At 37.8% G+C, this 20,509-nt stretch overlaps 1 protein-coding gene across 2 annotated transcripts in view; it reads left to right on the forward strand.

Moving 5' to 3' along the window:
* Window positions 1-20,509, forward strand: part of LOC119789754 (plexin-A1-like) — a 384,280-nt gene that overhangs the window by 172,650 nt on the left and 191,121 nt on the right. For both annotated transcript variants that reach the window (XM_038294813.1, XM_038294814.1), the window contains exon 4: window positions 12,125-12,256. In XM_038294813.1, the coding sequence (XP_038150741.1) occupies window positions 12,125-12,256 (132 nt within the window). The remainder of the gene's footprint in view (window positions 1-12,124; window positions 12,257-20,509) is intronic.

The following is a 20,509-nucleotide window of genomic DNA, read 5'->3' on the forward strand; positions in this document are numbered from 1 at the left end:
GTGTATATATGTAGAGCTCAGTGTAAATTGGATGTGTCTCTCTGTGTGCATAGGCTTTTGTGATCTGTGCTTTAACATTTAAATCACAATCAACACCTTTACCAAATGTCTGCAGGTTGTGAAATAATATTTTGTGAAATGTACATTACCCCTGGGAGCAGCACAGTGGCATTTTGACGTTCCCGAAGGTCTTCATGTTCAAAGACAAATCCTAACATTACTAATGGAGCCACAGAAGCATGTCAGAGGCCGAAAAGAAAACACAATCGGTGCATTTCAAGCTATTGTCAAGTGTCACCTTAGAGAATTGTTTTAATAACGCTGTCTAATCGCTCTTGCCTCTTTAGTCACTCCTGTCAACCTCTAGGAGGAAGAGGAATTTATAAAAGAAAACAGTACAATGCTGCTCAAAACACATGTCAGAAAAACTCTTTAACATGTCATCGTATTTTTCACTCATTGTTTGAATCTTTTTTTCCCCCTTTACTTTCACAGCACATTTCTTTGTAGGAGTAGGTGTATTTCATTTGTCAAGGTAATGTTTTTTAAACAGGCAGGAATATATGGAAATGACATTAAGTACAAAGCATTAGTTGGTTGGTGGGTTGGTTGGTTGGTTGGTTGGTTGGTTGGTTGGTTGGTTGGTTGGTTGATTGGGTGGATGGGTTGGTTGGTTGGTTGGTTGGTTGGTCGGTGGGCTGGTTTGTTGGTGAGTGGGTGGGATGGTTGGTTGGTTGGTTTGTTGGTGGGTTGGTTGGTTGGTTGGTTGGTTGGTGGGTGGGTGGGATGGTTGGTTGGTTGATTGATTGGTTGAGTCGGTGGGTGGGTTGGTTGGCTGGTTGGTTGGTTGGTTGGTGGGTGGGCTGGTTGGTTGTTGGGTGGGATGGTTGGTTGGTTTGTTGGTGGGTTGGTTGGTGGGTGGTTCGGTTGGTTGGTGGGTTGGTGGGTGGTTCGGTTGGTTGGTGGGTTGGTTGATGGGTTGGTTGGTTCATTAGTTGGTTGGTTGGTTTGTTGGTGGGTGGATCAGTTGGGTTCTTTTGATATCCTCACTATTTAGTCAAAAAGCCTTGAATATTTTCTGAAAATGGAATAATGGATTCTTTCCGTTAGATGAGAAGCATTGGATTGATGTTGTTCTTTTACATTGATTTTGGCCAAACTATAGGAAACAAAAAAAAAAAAAAACAATTTCACCCATATTAACAGATTAACTCACAAGCCTCCCACTTGTGTTAATAGATTGATTATTCAACGGAAATTCTTTTGTGTCCAAATTGTTCGTTCTTAAACTAAACTCAACTAAACTACAGCTCATCCGATAAGTTTTGTAATAATGAAAACACAATGGTATTTCCTAATAAAGTACTATCAATTAGATGCAAGAGTTAATTTCATCTGTTAGAGTAAGTATAATTCTTTTTTTATAGGTTTTGGGTCTAAAGTTGTTTGCTGTTATTTCCTTCAAATACTAATCCGATGTCTACCATGAAGTAATAAAGTAATTCATACTTCTTTTTCACCACTTTGTTGGTAGGCTCAACTGATTAAAACAGAATTTTTGTGGGTAGGGCTACTTGGTAGAACATGATATGATGACACATTGACAGAGAAGATGTAACTTGATGTTCATGCAGACATTGGGGCCAAGGGGCTGTTTCATAGTTTTAATTTAATGTGGTCTGCTGTAAGTCAGAATCTGAAACACTTATGTTGGTTCAGTCTGGAAAGTTCTACACAGACTGAAAAGTAAAAAAAAGGAAGCACCTTTATGGCATTTATACACACATCCATCAGTTTTCTGTCACGCTTGTCCCAAGCAGGGTTAGGGAAGGGTGCTGGTGTCTATCTCCTGCTGTCTATGGGTGAGAGACGTGGTACACCCTGGACAGGTCCCAAAGTACCCAAAGAGAGCCACTCATGCTCAGGGAGAACTGCAAACTCCATGCAGAAAGTCCCAGGGCTGGTAATCAAACCCAGAACCTTCTTGCTGCAAGGTGGCAGTGCTACCCACTGCGCCACTGAGCAGCCCTTCATGGCATTTAGATCACCTCAAAATAAGTTGACTGGTCGAGGTGAACTATATCACAAAACAAGCAAAATTCAGAGACAACCAGACTTTGGTCCCTTTTTCTGATGACTTTTCTGCCTTTATCAGTTATATAGGCTAGTGCACCCCATAGTGCTAACTCAAAGAACTATCTGCAGTTGGATGACAATGTTTTAAGTAAGCATATTCCAAGTCAGATGTAAAACAAAAACCCACTTGACCTCCTGGATTATTGGAGTCTTTTCATTTCTATGGGTGTTGTGTTTTTGGCCGGAATTTCAAGATCAAATGGCAGATGGTTTGAAGCTAAAAAAGCAATCACCCCATCTGATGGCCTTTCTCTTTTAGCAAAGATGGCTTCCTTCAAGCCTCTTTCAAACCATCGTCTGTCCAAAATCTTAACATTTTGGTCATCAGAGGTGTATTAATTGTACTTGATCTGAATTGTATTTAAATTGTCATTAAAGTGTGAAACTTCTTCAAACTTCGGTATGATGGATTTAAAATTGTTCATCATTTTTTGGTAAGCCTTTACCAGTCAAGGATAATTGTCCTTAGGGATAGCTATTGTCTGGTCCAATGCACTTCTTGGCATTGGTAGCTCAAACACTAACTTCCTAGGGATTTGGTTATGAAAAGCTTATCCCCAGTGATCAGTTATTTAGGCATGTTTGAATATATTTGCTATTCAGGATTAATTTCTACAATTTAGTTGTAACCATCCAAATATGACTTCTTGAGAATTGGTGATTATTTTCCCAGTTTTCTTGATCATTTAAATGTACTGTACAACTAAAGAATGCTTTATTTTCTTTTACAGGCAGTTTTTTTATGTTGCCAGTGCATCAGTAGTCTCTGTTTCTAAACTCGGACTATGTGAGCTTACTCGACCAAAGCTTGGCACAGTTGTTCTCCTCACCTGAGCCAACTATTGTTAGCTGTTAGCAAAACAGCTTCATAGAGGCGTGCTTTAGCCGACCAGCTGTCTGGCTGTCACTCCATATGTAGCTTTGTGTGTGCGAGTGTGTCACTGGGGGCCAGCTTCCTGTTGTGAGAGCAGCGGTGCGACAAAAGAATGATGATTAATTTCACTCCAAGTAACCTGTCTAGCCTATATGTGTGTGTTTGAAAGATGGAGACTGTGTAGTCAGCAGGTGCACTCTGAAACCTTGGATGCCCTCCAGTCAGGGTCAGACAGACATTAGCAGGGACTATGCCATCTTTACATTTATACCTATTTCCACCCACCTCCTCATTTTCATGTGTGCCACTTTTCTTGTCTGATAATAACAAAGTGATTTTTTTTTTATCTGAAGCCTACTTTCAGATTTATTAGCATCCTCACAGCAAAGGAGGAAGACATTAATTTCATTAGGAATCATGAATACAATAAGCTGCAGTAGCACTCACTCATACACACACAGGCTATATAGTACATTTCATTAAGATGCCAACCTTCCTGTTCAACCTATTATCATAAAACAATGACTTGAACATTTAACACACCTTTATTACTTGTCCTCAGAGGAACCTTTTGTTCCATTGGTCTCTATAAAAAAAAAAAAAAAAAACAACAACCATCCTTTCGCTATTTTTTTGTCCTGTCCTTTGCATCCATCCTCTTCCCTCCTTTTTCCCCAGCCATAATTAACTACATGTTGAACAGCTGAGCCTGGATGGAGCACTGCTGTGTCTGGACACACACACAGGCACTCAAGGGGATGAGGTTGACTTCTGTGGAGGAGACAGAGGGGGCGCGGGAAGGTCTGGAAATCAGGACAGCAAAAGAAAACCCTTGAAATGAAAAGGCTAGCTTTGAAGTGAAGCAACTCAGATGTCTAAGAAAACTCTGGACGAAATGTTAGGAAAAGAAAACTGGTACTTAGAGATGGTTGGCCAATTGAAATGCATTTGAAAAATCCTGCACAAGGAAACCAAGCTTGTGCCAATAAAACACACTGCAATAAAAGGATAAGGTTAATCAAGTAACTATTAGAAAGAAGCTTGACAATAAAACAAGTCTACAATCCTTTGTGGAAGATGTGTGATCAATAAGTTGTGATTGTTTTTTCATGCTACTTGACCCAGATATGTGATCAGTGTTTGAACCCAGACTGCATTTAATTTACCTTTTTTACTATGTATCCTTCTCTACATGCACACTTTTAACACCCTTCCTGCCTGAGGCGTCTCTATTTCTGCTATGATAATGCATTATGCTCTTTAATAAACCAGCTTCATATTAGCCATTTAATCAGGACTTGGCTAATGTAACCCGCTTTCAGGCGGGTTCTATGAATCAATCTGATGGGACAAGTCTTATCAGGGTGATATTACAATTTCAAAACTCATCTGTTTTTAAATATTACCATGTATAGCTTTGATTTTATTGTGCAGTCATGTAAAGCTGTGTACAGATGGGAGAGAGAATAGTTTCATTGTATTTGATGAATTGGACACAAGAAAAACTCCAGAAGTCTGATAAGGAAGGACTAAAGCTGTATGGTTATGTATCATGAATTGTTTAAATTTACATTCTATGTTGCTCTATCTGTACAAAAATAGAGTGAAACTTCTGAAACAGTGAATTCTTCAATGTTTATGAAACAGGTGTTTCACTTCTGATTTGCCCTTGTTTTGCATGGAGGGCCTAGAGAGTCACAGAAGAAGAAAACTAGCCATTTCAAGTTTAAATTTGATTCAAATTTGTGTTTAATCACAGTTGCAGCTCCTCAGATATAACTGGTCATTCTGTGAACCAAGTGATGCAGTGTAACTAATGAAAGTTTAGTTTACAGGTGCTGGTCATAAAATTAGAATATCATGAAAAAGTAGATTGATTTCAGTAATTCCATTTAAAAAGTGAAACTTTGTATATTATATTCATACATTACATACAAACTCATATATTTCAGATGTTTATTTTGTTTAATTTTGATGATTACAAATGACAACAAATGAAAATCTCAAATTCATCATATCAGAAAATTAGAATATTACTGAAGACCAATAAAAACAAAGGATTTATAGAAATGTTGGCCAACTGAAAAGTATGAACATGAAAAGTATGAGCATGTACAGCACTCAGTATTTAGTTGGGCCTCCTTTGGCCTGTATTACTGCAGCAATGCGGCGTGGCATGGAGTCGATCAGTCTGTGGCACTGCTCAGGTGTTATGATAGCCCAGGTTGCTCTAATAGTGGCTTTTAGCTCTTCTGAATTGTTGGGTCTGGTGTATTGCATCTTCTTCTTCACAATACCCCATAGATTTTCTATGGGGTTAAGGTCAGGAGAGTTTGCTGGCCAATTAAGAACAGGGATACCATGGTCCTTCAACCAGGTACTGGTAGCTTTGGCACTGTGTGCAGGTGCCAAGTCCTGTTGGAAAATGAAATCTGCATCTCCAAAAAGTTGGTCAGCTGCAGGAAGCATGAAGTGCTCTAAAACTTCCTGGTATGTGGCTGCGTTGACCCTGGACCTCAGAAAACACAATGGACCAACACCAGCAGATGACATGGCACCCCAAACCATCACTGACTGTGGAAACTTTACACTGGACTTCAAGCAACGTGGATGAAGTGCCTCTCTTCTTTTCCTCCAGACTCTGGGACCTTGATTTCCAAAGGAAATGCAAAATTTACTTTCATCAGAGAACATGACTTTGGACCACTCACCAGCAGTCCAGTCCTGTTTCTCTTTAGCCCAGGCAAGACGCTTCTGACGCTGTCTGTGGTTCAAGAGTGGCTTGACACAAGGAATGCGACAGCAGAAACCCATGTCTTTCATACGTCTGTGTGTGGTGGTTCTTGAAGCACTCACTCCAGCTGCAGTCCACTCTTTGTGAATCTCCCCCACATTTTTGAATGGGTTTTGTTTCACAATCCTCTCCAGGGTGCGGTTATCTCTCTTGCTTGTACACTTTTTTCGACCACATCTTTTCCTTCCCTTCGCCTCTCTATTAATGTGCTTGGACACTGAGCTCTGTGAACAGCCAGCCTCTTTAGCGATGACCTTTTGTGTCTTGCCCTCCTTGTGCAAGGTGTCGATGGTCGTCTTTTGGACAACTGTCAAGTCAGCAGTCTTCCCCATGATTGTGTAGCCTATAGAACTAGACTGAAAGACCATTTAAAGGCTTTTGCAGGTGGTTTGAGTTAATTAGCTGATTAGAGTGTGGCACCAGGGGCCATCAATTTTGAACCTTTTCACAATATTCTAATTTTCTGATATGATGAATTTGAGATTTTCATTTGTTGTCATTTGTAATCATCAAAATTAAACCAAATAAACATCTGAAATATATGAGTTTGTATGTAATGTATGAATATAATATACAAGTTTCACTTTTTAAATGGAATTACTGAAATCAATCTACTTTTTCATGATATTCTAATTTTATGACCAGCACCTGTAACTGCTTTCCATTGTTCTCTGGGACCAGAAGGTAAATGGAACGAGTAAAGCAACAACAAAATGCAAAAAAAAAAAAAAAAAAGATTTGAAAAAAGTTGAAAAAGAAACTGGAATAACCTTTTTAAATGTGTGATTAGGAAAGGAATTTCTAATCAGAATTATGTATTTTTGTTTTTACATCTTCATTTAGAAATAGGATTTAAAAATGCTTCTTTAAATTCCAGTATTTGATAATAGATTAATAAATATAAAATTAAAATTCCTCTTCAAATAATCTATTTAAAATGTTCAAATAGCAAATTATTTTCAAATTGTGCTTCAAATTGATTGAAATGGCTAGTTTTTTTTTTTTTTTTTTATCTCTTTCTGTCCCCAATAGTGAAGCTTTTAAAACATTAAACTCTTAAATGATTATGAAACAGGGGTTTTACTTCTGAGTTGCCCTTGTTTTGTGTAGTATCTCTTTGCTAGCTTTTTTTTTTTCTTCTTCTTTCATTTTTAAAGCCATTTTAGATAATGATTGCGGTAGATTTATCAATAATAAATATTCAAATTGATGGATTTATCTGAAGTGTTTTAGTTTTTGGTTAACTGTGTGAATTGAAGATCATTTAGAAACTAAAAAAGGGCTTTTTCACTGCCGCTTGGACTCCAGTCGAGTTTGAAATCAGATTGAAATTGACCCAGAAAAAAAAAACAAATGAAGATTATAATGTTAGTTAAAAATTTCCAGAGCTTATAAGGGGTGTTTTTAGGATCGAGGAAAAATAAATGACAGTCAAATATCAATAATTACATACAGACACTGTATAAAGTTCATAATCTGCTGGTGTGAACGTTTTCTTTTTTTCACTGTACTAAATTACAGCCTGACCATGCTGTGCTAAATGTTCAATGCTTTATAAACAGTCTACATGCGCCTCCATTCGGTTATTTGATTATTAGCTGGATTTTAATAGGTTTAACAGGTTCAGCTGCCCTAAGCTTTCTACACGCTGGGATGATTGAATCTTCACTGTCACAGACTGAGTGTATAACTGCTGTAAAATGATATAAGTGACACTATAGTTATCACTGTGACATCATTGTAGTATTTAAGTAAATTACAACACAGTGGATCCTGTGTGAGTTATATGCATATGAATTCCCCTTAATGGTGTTGAGTATTCTTTCTTTATCCAAGGTTGATACATGATGGTGTGATGGAGACATACAGTATTTCTCTTTTTGATGTTGCAGATATTAACCTTACCAAACAGTCGAAATCGTAGTCAAATATAACACAACAGAACTATAATAGTTTAATATCAGACTAAACTTTCAAGTGATCTTAATGTGTCTTGATCTCATGTTTTTTTAAAAGGAAAGGAGTAAATTTACCAACATTTCGTTTCTATCATCATTATGCAGTAGTTCTTCAGACTATTCTAAAAGCTACAACAAAGTACGCATGTAAGGAGTGTCCTCACAAGAGTAATGAATGTCTACCCACCCAAAAATCGCATCACAGAAAGTCCTTTGGACACTGGGTTGTATCTTTTTGAAAATCCCGGAAACTGTTTTTCACATTCATGTCTTTGCCTCTAACTCTGCAAGCCTTGAAAAACTGAAGCAATGGAAAGGCCACCTGAGAGCTGACTGAACTAGGAAGTCTTTTAAGAGTCAAAACTTAGCAAGAAATACCTCTAACTTTGGTTCTCATACATGTTTTCTCTTCTTTTCTTTGCACATGCAGAAAGTTGAATTGGAGGGTGGATAACAACTGATGCATTTACAAAAAAAAAAAAAAAAAATTCCTATGCAAGTGGGACTTAAATCTTTACACACCAAAGTTGTGAGAAGAACATAGAATTATAGATGTCTCAAAAGAGCACCTTCTTTTCTTCATCTCTTGAACTGACTGCTTTAATGCACCATTTTCTTATTTTTTTGTGTTGTAAAACTAATTGATTGGTGGGTAATTAGAATGCAAATAGCAGCAATTATGTTTGGCGCACTCATCGGAGCAGCACTGCTGAGCGAGACTGAAATACGTATGATTGTCCCGCTTCAAAGAGGTAAACTAATCAGTAAAAAGGCAGTGTTTTAATGACTCATAAGCTTTCAGAGACTTCAAAGCAGTAAGCTTTATGTTTCTTTTTTTCGTGGGCAAATAATCATCATGGGAGCGGTTACAAAAGCATATTTAATAAGCACATTTAAAGCAGGTAGTCAGTTTTTTTTTTATCTGAGTTGCTTTCATCTTTCAGTCGGGTTAATATATTTCAGAAGGTGAAACTTAAATATGAAATCTAAAAGAAATCTGTATGGCTCAGTAGTACCCTTTTAGGGGTTTGAATTGAGTTTGCACAGACCACCCAAGGAACACATAGTATTCATTAAGCTGCTTCCTTTGGCATTTCGGCTCTTTGTAAGCAGATGGCATTTCAATCCTGTAATGTGAGGGGGAACTTAATGAAGTTTCAACAGACCAATTATCCTACGGACAGTTTGGATAATCAAGGTTTTCCAAAATGCTTAAAGGTTACTTTTCAAAACTAACATAGTTCTCCCTCAACCATTTCTTTATCTTTAAATTATATGGATTAGAGAATGGGGCACTGCTGCTCTTCCCCTGCATGTTGGAGCTCACTGCTTGTTATCTGGTTGAAAGAAGCCCGCTCATTACAGATTATTCAGTTGTGTAAGTAACTGAAGCTGTTTAAAGCAACACTGCATGGGTCTTGATACAGCCATTAGATCAGTTTAAGGTGTGTTATAGTATTTTTCATGTAAATATACAGAAATCGGCATGTACTGACGCTCTGTATGGGCTGATTAATAGGGTAGGATCCATCTTCATATGAAATGTGACCCAAAGCGCCACTTAACGGCAGTCTGAAATCCCCTAAATACTGAGTTTAAAGTTATTGTTACATTAGGCAAAAAAACAAACGAAAAAAAAAAAAACAAAAACAAAAAAACAGATTTAACCTGTACATGAAGTGTTAAATCTTAAATATTTTTGGTTTTCTGATGAGGGGTGAATGTGGTCTTAAATTTACAGCCAGTTTCATGACTTCTCCATCTGCTGCTCCAAAGTGGTCTGCTATCAGATTTCAAAATACTGAGGGAGCCTTTTTAATTTTGCAACAGTGCATTGGCACTAATGGCCCTCAGGAGGGTGAAATGTGGCAATTACAGGTCAAGCGCCCCCTGGTGGCTAAAAATTTAAACAGTGTTGCTTTGAATTCTAAAAATCTTTTTCAATTTTCTTAAAAATACTTAACTTTCTCAACTCAGACAACTGCACTTTAAAGGGGTCTCCAGTTAGTGAATAATATATTGGTTCAAGGTTGAGCAGTCGGCATATTGTTATAGTTGTTTATAAAAAAAAATATAAAAAACTTCTTCTTGTTTCTGTATTTAGAATAAAAGTTTCAGCAGCAGGTGTAGACTTTTGCAGCATTAGCAGTTATTTACTTTAAACTGTCTATAATTACCAGATCTTTGAGAGAAACCAACTCGCCTTGCATCCAGGAGGCTTTTTCAGTTCTAACTACTGTAGGGGAGCACTGAGATTAATATGCTGTAAGGGTAGCAAAGAATCAGGCAAAACAACAAAAAGTGGGTCAGATCCCTTCTACTAGAAGGGCCATGGGGGTCACCTGGGGTGCGTTAGTGGTCGAGTAGCCCGATGAAGCCTCTTGGATGAGAAGTGAAATGTCTTCTAGAAAAACTCTGCGTCTGATTGCCTACAATCAACTTTTCAGTCCACTATATAGGTAGTGGAGCCGTCATCAGTGGTTTTGTTACCAACCCAACATGCCTACTTCCTTTTATCCTTCAAAATAAAAGTGTCAAAGAGAGAAAATATGTCTAGCTTAAATAAAATTTTCATACTCCATGGTTCGTTCTTTTAGCATGCATTCATTTCACTAGATGAAAATGAATGACAGCAACTTGATAAGTTGATCATGCTTAATGTCACATGGCGTTGATAGTTGCCTTCCTTTTCAGTGTTTTGGTATGATGGTATTTTATTCAGTGGTTTCCTAAGAATTTCATAAAAAACATATCCCCAAATATGAAACGGCAAAAATCCTTTTAGGATGTGGAGATAACATTATAGCCCAGGTCTTCTAAAGGGAGTAGGTAAAGATGGGACTTCCTGAAGTTGTCTTTGCTGAAGCTGCCTGCTATAAGAAGAGCTGTATAGCTTCATGAGTGCAGAGGTCAGAGAAGGAGAGCAAGAACCTGCAGGCTAATAGACAAGATGAAAATTCACAGTCACCTGCCTCGTACTATAGTCCCTTCTGTGCTAGCTGACCTGAATCCCCCTCCAAATGCCCCTTGCCCCGAGCTGTGGGGCAGAGCATGCTCTCTGTTCCTCCCCCTCCCTCGTTCTATCACAGTCCGTCACTCATCATAAATGATACAGCAGCCCTCGGCTTGTAGCAGTCTGAGAACGACCACATATTGTGCGCAGGTTTTTTTTTCTTTGCTTTCCAAATATGTGTGCTGTTTCTGTGAGAGAGAGAGAAAGAGAGAGGGAAATCATCAAAGCAATAAAAACAAAAGGCACAAAAGGTCACACTCACTTTACGTCAATAAAACTTTTCAGTGTGTTTTTGTGTCGTTATGTGGAAGCAACACAGAAGGGCGCCGCTAAAACAAATGACCTTTGTACAGTAACAACTCAAATACATAGACTTTTTATTTGCAGCTGAGTACAGTTACGGCAAGAAAGGATACAGCTGGAAGTCTTGAATTAATTATGTAATGCTCACCTTTCAGATTTAATTTAAATTTAATTCTGTTTATTTGCATGGCTCCAAATTCACAAAGCATGTAATCTCAAGGCCTTTTCCAGAGACAATTCCCTCAAATCATTGAGTCAGATCTGTTAAAAGTTTCTTGTTTAAGGAAACTCAGCTGAATCCATCAAGTCTGGCTTTACTGGATTTGTTCTACATGGACGAGCATGCATTCGGAGTATGACAACAAAATCTGGCTACACAAGATATCTTTTTGTTAAAATGTTGGCTCAAATGTACCCTTTGTTAAGTTTTTGCATCTGTTGACTTCATATGAATATAGGTCAGTAAGATCCCAAAGTCCATGCAGAGACATGTCGATATTATGATCATTGAAGCGTATTTAGTTTGATGATGTGTTTCTTAGCTGCATCTTCTAACCACATTATCATCATATTCAATGATAGTATCAAAGCAGTATATTTATCTAACATTGAGCAGCCTTAGTATTGTAAAAGTTCTAGGTTTATGACTAAAATTAACTATTCTTCTTAAAAGATAGAGCCTTAATAATAGCAACTTGCCTACTAATAAACCACCTGTTTGATGGAATGTTAAAGTAATTTTGTACTTTTTTTCTACTAATTTTAACACGATTTAAAGTCAGTGTGAGAAAAAAATGGAGAGATAAGATGGCAATTCAGAAAAATGAGGAGGCCTTCACAGATCAAACTGCTCCCCGGTGATCAGTGAGCAAAATGGAGGGCGAGAGATAACTCAGGAACTTGGAGGGTTACATGACTCTTTCATGCTCCCTTAGTAACATGCACTTGTTGAAATGTAAAAGATTAAATAGAAAGGAAGCTATGCATCATTAGCTCTATTTTATCCTGTAGCGATGGCTTTTCTGAATTTCCCCCTTCTTTTCCAGATCTTGGTGAACTCCATCGCCCAGCCTGTCCTGTTGTACGAGAATGTGATGGTGAGCGATGGGAACCCCATCTTAAGAGATCTGCTCTTCAGTCCAGATCACCAGTTCCTGTACACCCTCACTGATAAACAGGTAGGAGAGGCACACATCTGCATTCCAATGATCTACAGTGCAGTCAAGTCTATTATGCAGTCTATTGTTGCCAATGACAAGCCTGCCTAAATAATGACTGAATATCAATGATCATTGATCTATGTGGCTGTAACAGGGATAGATACAGAGTCCCATCCATACAATTATGTTTGCATATGTCTTTCTTATTTGCATAAATGTGCAAATGTGATCTGTTGATCCATGTTGAAGTGTATAGAAAAACCTTCACTTGGAAAACAAGCACCCAATCTTACATGCTGACAGAGAGACAAACAAACCATGAGTACTTTAAAAAACTCAAACAAACATATGATGTATGTATATAGATTTATATTAACTATATTTTTGACACCTGTTGTAGGTTGTATCACTAGTCTTCTTTGTTAACAATATAATTTGAAATGGTTTCCATATTTGAATTTTTATCCCAAATACAAAAACAACTGCTTTTTGCTGTTACAGGCATAAAGACAAATTGTCTTAAAACAAGTCCAGCCTTTGATAGTTACACAACAGTAATCTAACAAATGAATTTTACAAAACATAACATACATAACATATGGTAAGATGTTAAGCAGCAGGACTGTTGGAGACAGTAAAATATGAAATATTTAGCTGATTCACTTCATTTGATACCATATGACCTTCTTGTTTTACAACTTTCTTATAGTTAACTTCATTGTCATTCATTGGTTTCTCTCATTTTGGGCATTTTCAAACTTAAAAATACATCTTTCTGAAATAGTTACTTTTCAAATTTGTATAAACCTGACAGATGGCTCTTGACCTAACTTTCTGTCTGCTCTTCTGGCTTAACACTGTGGTAACCTTTCAGGTAGAATGAGCTTGACAATTTTAAGTTTTCTGTGTTCCACCCATGCCCATCAATTATACCAATTCGTTTATATTTTGCTCATCATGAACAAACTAAGTACCTGGATGACTTGAGTTTGGAGTAGTCCTAAAATGCACCATCAGCCAACCAGCCAAACACTATGACCTGAGTAAAAAGAGTAAAAATTTCCCCTTATTGGCAAAACAGTAACTTGTAGTAAAAAAGGTGGATTTTTTTTTAGAAAACTGGAATTTAAAGCAGAATGACTGTAGGATACAGGCTGACCCATGCTGTCATATCAAATCACCCCATGTCTCATTCACTAATTATTAAAAGGGTCAAGCCCTTTGGCCGTGCTATCATGCATTCAAAACTACAGACAAATACACATATACAGTTTTTATTTGTCCATGGAATTCCTCCTTGCTCTGTCATTATGGAATAGCTGGTGAATTTTATAGGGATTTAGCTGTATTCAATCTAAAGAAAACAAACCACTGTTATTTCTATCATAATTTGAGTTAGGATTCTTGATGTTTTTTGTTTCTCTGTTTTTATTTGCAAATTCTCTTCTCGATCTTTGTGGAAAAAAGCATTCATTGATACACAAGAAGCATGATGATTTACAAGTAAACTATTCTGACATGAAATTCCAGACGCTTTAGCAGGCGATTTATTCTAAACTTCAAAAAACAGCCTTGTGTTTCAGATATGTGAAATTGTTTTATTTCTTTCTATACATGTACATATGTTCAAACTTAGCATACATAGAAAGGCTTTTCACTCAAATAGGTCTTTAAAGTATTTGTGTCGTAAAAAGTAGCTCATCTATATTTGCTTAAATGATGTGGAAATTACAGTGTTCAGCCAAGTTTAGGAATGTTATGTTAACTTTGCTAACATTACTATCAGAATTAATTTATGTAACATTATAGAAAAAAGTGAGAATCTTCAAAATAACTTTTAATGTTTTATGAGTGCCCCCAAGTGGTGAGGAAATCTTTAGCTGAATATTCAGAAGTATTTGTGTATTCAAAATATTTTTGCTCTGAGAAGTTTGCAAGAACCAGTTCGATCCCCACATCCTCCACTCTGGGTTCCTGAGCAAAACCCTTAACCCCACACTGCTCACCGGGCGCCACACAATGGCAGCTCACTGCTCCCCAAGGGGATGGGTTAAAGGCAGAGGTAAATTTATCCAATATGAGATCATTCAAGCTCAATTATTATTATTATTATTAAATAACAATAGTCTATCAATGTTAATGGGTTAAATGCAGAGAGTTCATTGCCTCATTGTGGCTCATTTACGTTTAAGCAACAAGCATGCTGAGGTTAATGAATCCTAAACAATATACAGTATAGAAGATAGTGTACTGTAAGATTCAATAATTATGTTATTTGAGTGTTGCTGTAACACTTAAGTTGTAGTAAGTAAATCATCTTTAAAGCCTGGCTAATCTGAGAAGCAAATGAGCATACTACAAATACAAGTGAGATATGTGCTGGTTTGATCGGGACAAAAATATCTATTTAACTCAACACAGACAGTGTTGGTATTTAATGAACTCATCTCTTGTTCTCCCCAACAATGAATGCGTAGCACTTCCTGTATTGCTAGACTAATGCTATAATTTTTACTCTCTGGATACGACTCAAGGATATTTTGGTTTTATTACATATTTCAGGTAACTGCTTAATTAGAACTTTAATTAAAATCTGTTTATTTATATAACACCAGTTTGCTAAATTTGCCATTTCAAGATACTTTACAGAAACAGTCAGATTGGATAACAGTTTCTGTCTAGAAAACCAGTTGATTGCATCTGGTCATTAATTTACAAGTTGCTGGTGAAGATTCTCAGTCAACTAGGTCATAGTCATTCCAATTTAAAAAAGCTTCCTGAATGGGAAGCAAAACGTCTTCAGACTTGGAGAACAAAGTCCAGTGAATGGATTTATTAAACAGGCCCCTCCTGGATGAGCTTGCAGCAATGATTTTCACTTGGATTTGGTTGTTGACTCTTCACCAATCCCTCACACTGTGCATGGATGTAGCGACATTTAGCCTGCATGTAAACAGTGTTGCCAGATAGAGTCGAGGTTTTCCAGCCCAAACGTCTGTTAAAAACCGCCACATCACACAACAACCTGCCCGATTAATATTTACTGTGTGAACACGAACACACTTCAGTACAACTTAATTCAACACTACATGTCAAAAACATTTATTTATTTTTGACATGTATATTATTTTGACATAAATTTATTTATTATAGTTGATTTTAAATTCTTACCTTTAATGCTTATTAAATTGTTGGAATATCGTAATATTGAACATCTGAACCCTAATTTTTACTCCAGTGAACTATAATACAATTCATTGTGATCTGTGATCAGTACATGGTTGAATGAAATCTCCCCAATAACTGTCGGGGAGGATGGAATCTTGCTGATGTCCATCCATTCCTTGTTAGCTCAATTCACACTCCTATCAAACTTGACAGGATCGGCAGACCCCTGGGATTTCTGGAGTCATCAAGCAGAGCAACTTGTAAAAAAGCTCTTTCAAATGGTGCATTTGATATAGGGAGGGTGAGGAGTTTAATTGCACCAATCACTAAATCCCGAAAGCAGTGATTCCCTCCAGCATCTTTAAAATATTCCTCTTCCAACCAGAATACATTGATCGTCAGCACTAGGTTTATCACACCAGATCCACCTGCTGCTAAGACTAACATAATTTGTTGCACTATTACACTAGTTCTCTGTTGTAAGCACCCTGGCATATGACATTAGCCAATCAGTGATTGAGAAAGGTCAGGAAAGGCTTTGCTATGAACTAGTAATGAGGAATGATTGGTGGACACCTGTTTTAATAGGTTAACTCAAAAAATTACAATATGACTCTGAGCCCAAATTATCTCTGCCCGCCCAAAGCAATTTTTACCTAATCTGGCAACACTGCCTGTAAAAAAAAAAAAAAAATGGAGATTGTTAGACAGAACAAAGGTAGACAGAAGGGAGAACAGTCCCAGGTCAGGGGATCCAAATCCCAGGCGGCCATACCACATGCTGACAAAAAACAGACACATAGGACTGAAGTTTTTTTGTTCTTTTTTAGGAAAGCTTCTGCATTTGATTTGAAAATACCCTGATCTGAAATTAGATTGGTCCAGTAACATATTTAAAAATCTTCTCAGCATATCAACTATAACTTAGTACTATCATAAATATTAAGTCTACTACCTCCCACTTCATTGTGTCAGTGGTGTATCATTGCAAATGCTGACTTCTTCTGTTTAGTACGCCTAAAATCCCACTGCTTTGGAATCTCTCTGTTATCTTACAATGCCTTTAGAGAGTATGATACTGCATTCAGCACTTCCAGTCTTCTTCTCCATGACTCCCTTATCTCAAAACGCTTAATGACCTCGGTGCGATAACCTTAAATGAGACTTCCACAGTATGTAGACAGTGTTGTGTAATTTAGCAGCGATTAGGCTTAATTGACTTTCATGTGTCTAAATGAGAACAGAGTGGAGGTGGAGTGTAATTAATATAAATGGACGCCGTCACTGTCGATGTGGTGGGGAAACAGGAAGCCTTACCATCATAGAATCAAAGTAACTAAAGGTTTAAAGTCAATTCAGTTCAAATCAGTTTATGTATATAGCGCCATTCACAACACATGTCATCTCAAGGCACTTTACAGTTCACAAGATCATACACTATGTAAGGAAAACCAGTTGATTACATCAACTCATTGACTCGAAGGCAATCCCTCACAGCAAGCATACTTGTAGTGAGAGTGGAGAGGAAAAACTCTCTTTTAACAGGAAGAAAACCTCCAGCAGAACCAGGCTCAGTGTGAGCGGTCATCTGCCAAGGCCAACTGGGGTTCTAGAAAACAGAAGCACCTTGTATATTCTTATAGCAACTCCCTTTGGTAACATCCCTGTGAAGTATCAATGAGTATGGAGTTTAAAAAGATAAAGGAAAAGAAGCCCACGCTGTAAGCACTCTCAGATTTACCTTTTCATAGCTGTCGTTTTCCTTTTCATCTACTTCAAAGCTGACTACTATTGCCACCAGTAAGTATTTTTTAATTATTAAGGTCAGTGTTTCATATTTGATGAGCGGTGATATGTCCCCTACATGTCTGCTTATATTAGTTCAGCGTACCCATGGAAGTATGCTACCAGGAGAGACGTCCCCTAGTTTCATAATGTATACTAAGTACTGAAATCCGTTTTCATTTTTTAACTTACAAAAGAAAAAAGAGTCTTGAAGATAGATGTAGGCTGTCATATGAGATGCCACAAGACACAACATGTACACACTGCAAAAAAATTATCTAAAAGCACGAAAAGATTTCTTAGATCAAACTGTATTTTCCTTTAGTTTTCACTTGTTAATAAGATGTGGCGCAGTGGATAGCACTGCTGCCTTGCAGCAAGAAGGTTCTGGGTTTGATTCCTGGCCTGTGTTCTTTCTGCATGGAGTTTGCATGTTCTCCCTGAGCATGTGTGGGTTTTCTCTGGGTACTCCAGCTTCCTCCCACCGTCCAAAAACATGACTGTTAGGTTAATTGGCTTCTCTAAATTCTCTTTAGGTGTGAGTGTGTGCATGAATGGTTGTTTGTCTCTGTGTTGCCCTGCGATGGACTGGTGACCTGTCCAGGGTGTACTCCACCTCTTGCCCATTGGCAGCTGGATATAGGCACCAGCACCCCTCCTGACCCCAATTGGAATTAATTGTGTCAGAAGATGGATGGATGGACCAGCTGTTGTATTTTAACCCTTAGGAGAGTCTAGCCTGCCATATAAGACCATTGTTATGGTAGGCAGTAGCCTTAAGCCCCATTTACACCACCCTCTGAAACCGATCCGTACCAAGTTCGGACCAAGCTTGGATCAGTTAACAGTGCCGAGCTCGGTTCCTTAGGACCATTTACACATCATACTAGCATGGTTCCTCGTCTCCTAGTGATGATCTACGGTACTACTGCTCTCTATTGGGAATCCAGCAAATTAACATGGCGGTACAAATAACATTCAGGAAGTTTGGTTATGATTGTGATATTTTGCTGTTTGTGGAGAGTCGGCTTTTGGGAAGTGAATACAACAAACGATAGTTTAATCGGGACTTAAAGATGCAGAAAACAACAGACGTTGAGGTTCATCACACTGCTAGGCAGAAGCTTCACTAGAAATCGTGTGGCATGGTAGGGAAGCTTGTATTTTTATGAATGTCTGAAAATTATGGAGGCTGAGTGTAAGAAAATTACGTATTTTGCTCATGTGCTCTTTGTTATCTGAGAACTGCACCAGCACTGAACCGTGCCAAGCCCTACTGATGAACTAGGAGCAGTTTAGTGCAAAGGCACTAAACTACTAATACTTCTTCTCTATCCTTCTTGTTTAGCCTCATCTCTCTTAAATTTGTTTGGAAGCTCCAAAACCACCACCATTGAGACCATAGATCACATAAATCCACCAACTCACGCAATATGTCCATGTGGACCCCAGGAAGACTAGCTGTTTGCCATGGCAACAGCTAATGGGGATCCTTAATAAAATTACAAAATTACAAATGTCCTGAAATCCTTACTGGGGCATTAAAGATGAACACATCCATTCAGTTTTGAGTGCCATTTACAATCAAAAGTTATCCTGGTTACCGTGCTCGGACCGATCTCGGCACGGTTTCAAAAGGGTAATGTAAATGGGGCTTTATTCTAGCAATATGAGGCTGTAAATTTACAAACATGCATCCCACTAATGGAAAGGGACAGTTACTTGGTTATAATTAAATAAGATTGTTATTTCAAAGTTGATAGATTCAAATTGTCTTACCTGCTCAAGTCAAGGTATACTACACCTATTACCAGAGAAAAATACTCACTGTATATTTTAATGTTGCTGTGCAATTGCTCTGATTTACTTAGACACAGTCTTACACAAACACAACTTTTCAAGTACATAAAGAAAACAAAAGATTCTGGGAAATTACATCCTCAAAATCTCTCATGTATGCAATCAAAATCTCTTACCTATTCCTATCAATCTCTTTTACCCATACCATACCAATCCCTTAAGATCAAAATTTATTTTATATACCATTAAACTTGCATTAACCTTCAAATATATAATAAAAATATCTCTCACATACACAGTCAAATTACTCTGCACATACTTTCAAACTTTTTTAATACCATCAAACTCGCTCCAAACTCTACCATCAAACCTCTAAATTTCCAATGGGAGGGAGTTTGTGTCTGTGTGTGCATTGGTCATCCTGTGTGCCTCTATCTTGCCCTGTGATAAACTGGCCATCTGTCCAGGGTGTACGATGCCTTTCTTACAATGATTGTGCAAGATATTCTCAACTTTCCTTGCATTTCTCTATAGAAAGATCAAGTGAAGGAGATTTAGGGGCCATCTCTCCTCCTCCCTTTGTGGGGGGTCAGATTTCCTGGGTTGGCCCCTCCTGGGTACTTTTGCTCTTGGGATTCCTTTTGACGTCTGATGCTTTGGGTCCCCTATCGCTCGCCTCAGTGCTCTGGAGGGTCGTATCTTTGGCTCTTCACAACCATTATTGAACAGTTTTCCTCTGGATTAACTTTACATGCACAAGTGCACTCTCACAAAAAAACAACTACTCGTGCTTGGTTCCTGGTACTTAGAGATTCACTTCCATACAGAAAGCCCATATTATTATCTTTAGCTACCACAGTATACATGTCAGATTAAATAATGCAAGACATGTTTTAAATTATTCATCATAATACAGATTTCATACACAACCACCAAGGTCTGTTGCAATTTAAAAAGAATGCATTTTTGAAATCCCTCATGGTACGTTTGATTTTTCTCATCATGCCAGGTGAAGTCTTGCAGAGACTCTGACTATCACTTTCGAGGCGTCTTGTTTGTCCGCCTCTTCCTCCTTCCATCCTCTTCGTTTCTCCATTTCTTTCTCGATGTTGAATAATAGAAATGCCAAGAGATGAGAGTTCCAACATCAAGAACCCAATTCCCCAGCTTGACAGGGCAATTTACCTTTTCCCATATTCACTTGCCTGTAATTAATGTGGTGCATTGAACTCCAGTACGCAGACCACATATCAATATGGGCAGTGTAGACTCACATCTAGACTTGCATGGACAGAGTGAGAAAACATAAAACTGATTCACTGCAAGACGAGGGTTTTCGATTAGCGCGCCATAGATTTATACATGACACTTTTTGTATATATGTGCTCTACGTAAAATCCTCCTTTCACTGTTGCTCAGTACATTTTACTTTATTTTTTTTCTGCAAATCTTTGCTGCCGCCACCTTTTTATCTCCTTGTGTCTCCACAATGATATCTCAATATTTTTTTGGTGTTCA

The sequence above is a fragment of the Cyprinodon tularosa genome, unplaced genomic scaffold (assembly GCF_016077235.1).
Source record: "Cyprinodon tularosa strain WSP-4 unplaced genomic scaffold, ASM1607723v1 ctg346, whole genome shotgun sequence".
Classification (NCBI taxonomy): Eukaryota; Metazoa; Chordata; class Actinopteri; order Cyprinodontiformes; family Cyprinodontidae; genus Cyprinodon; species Cyprinodon tularosa.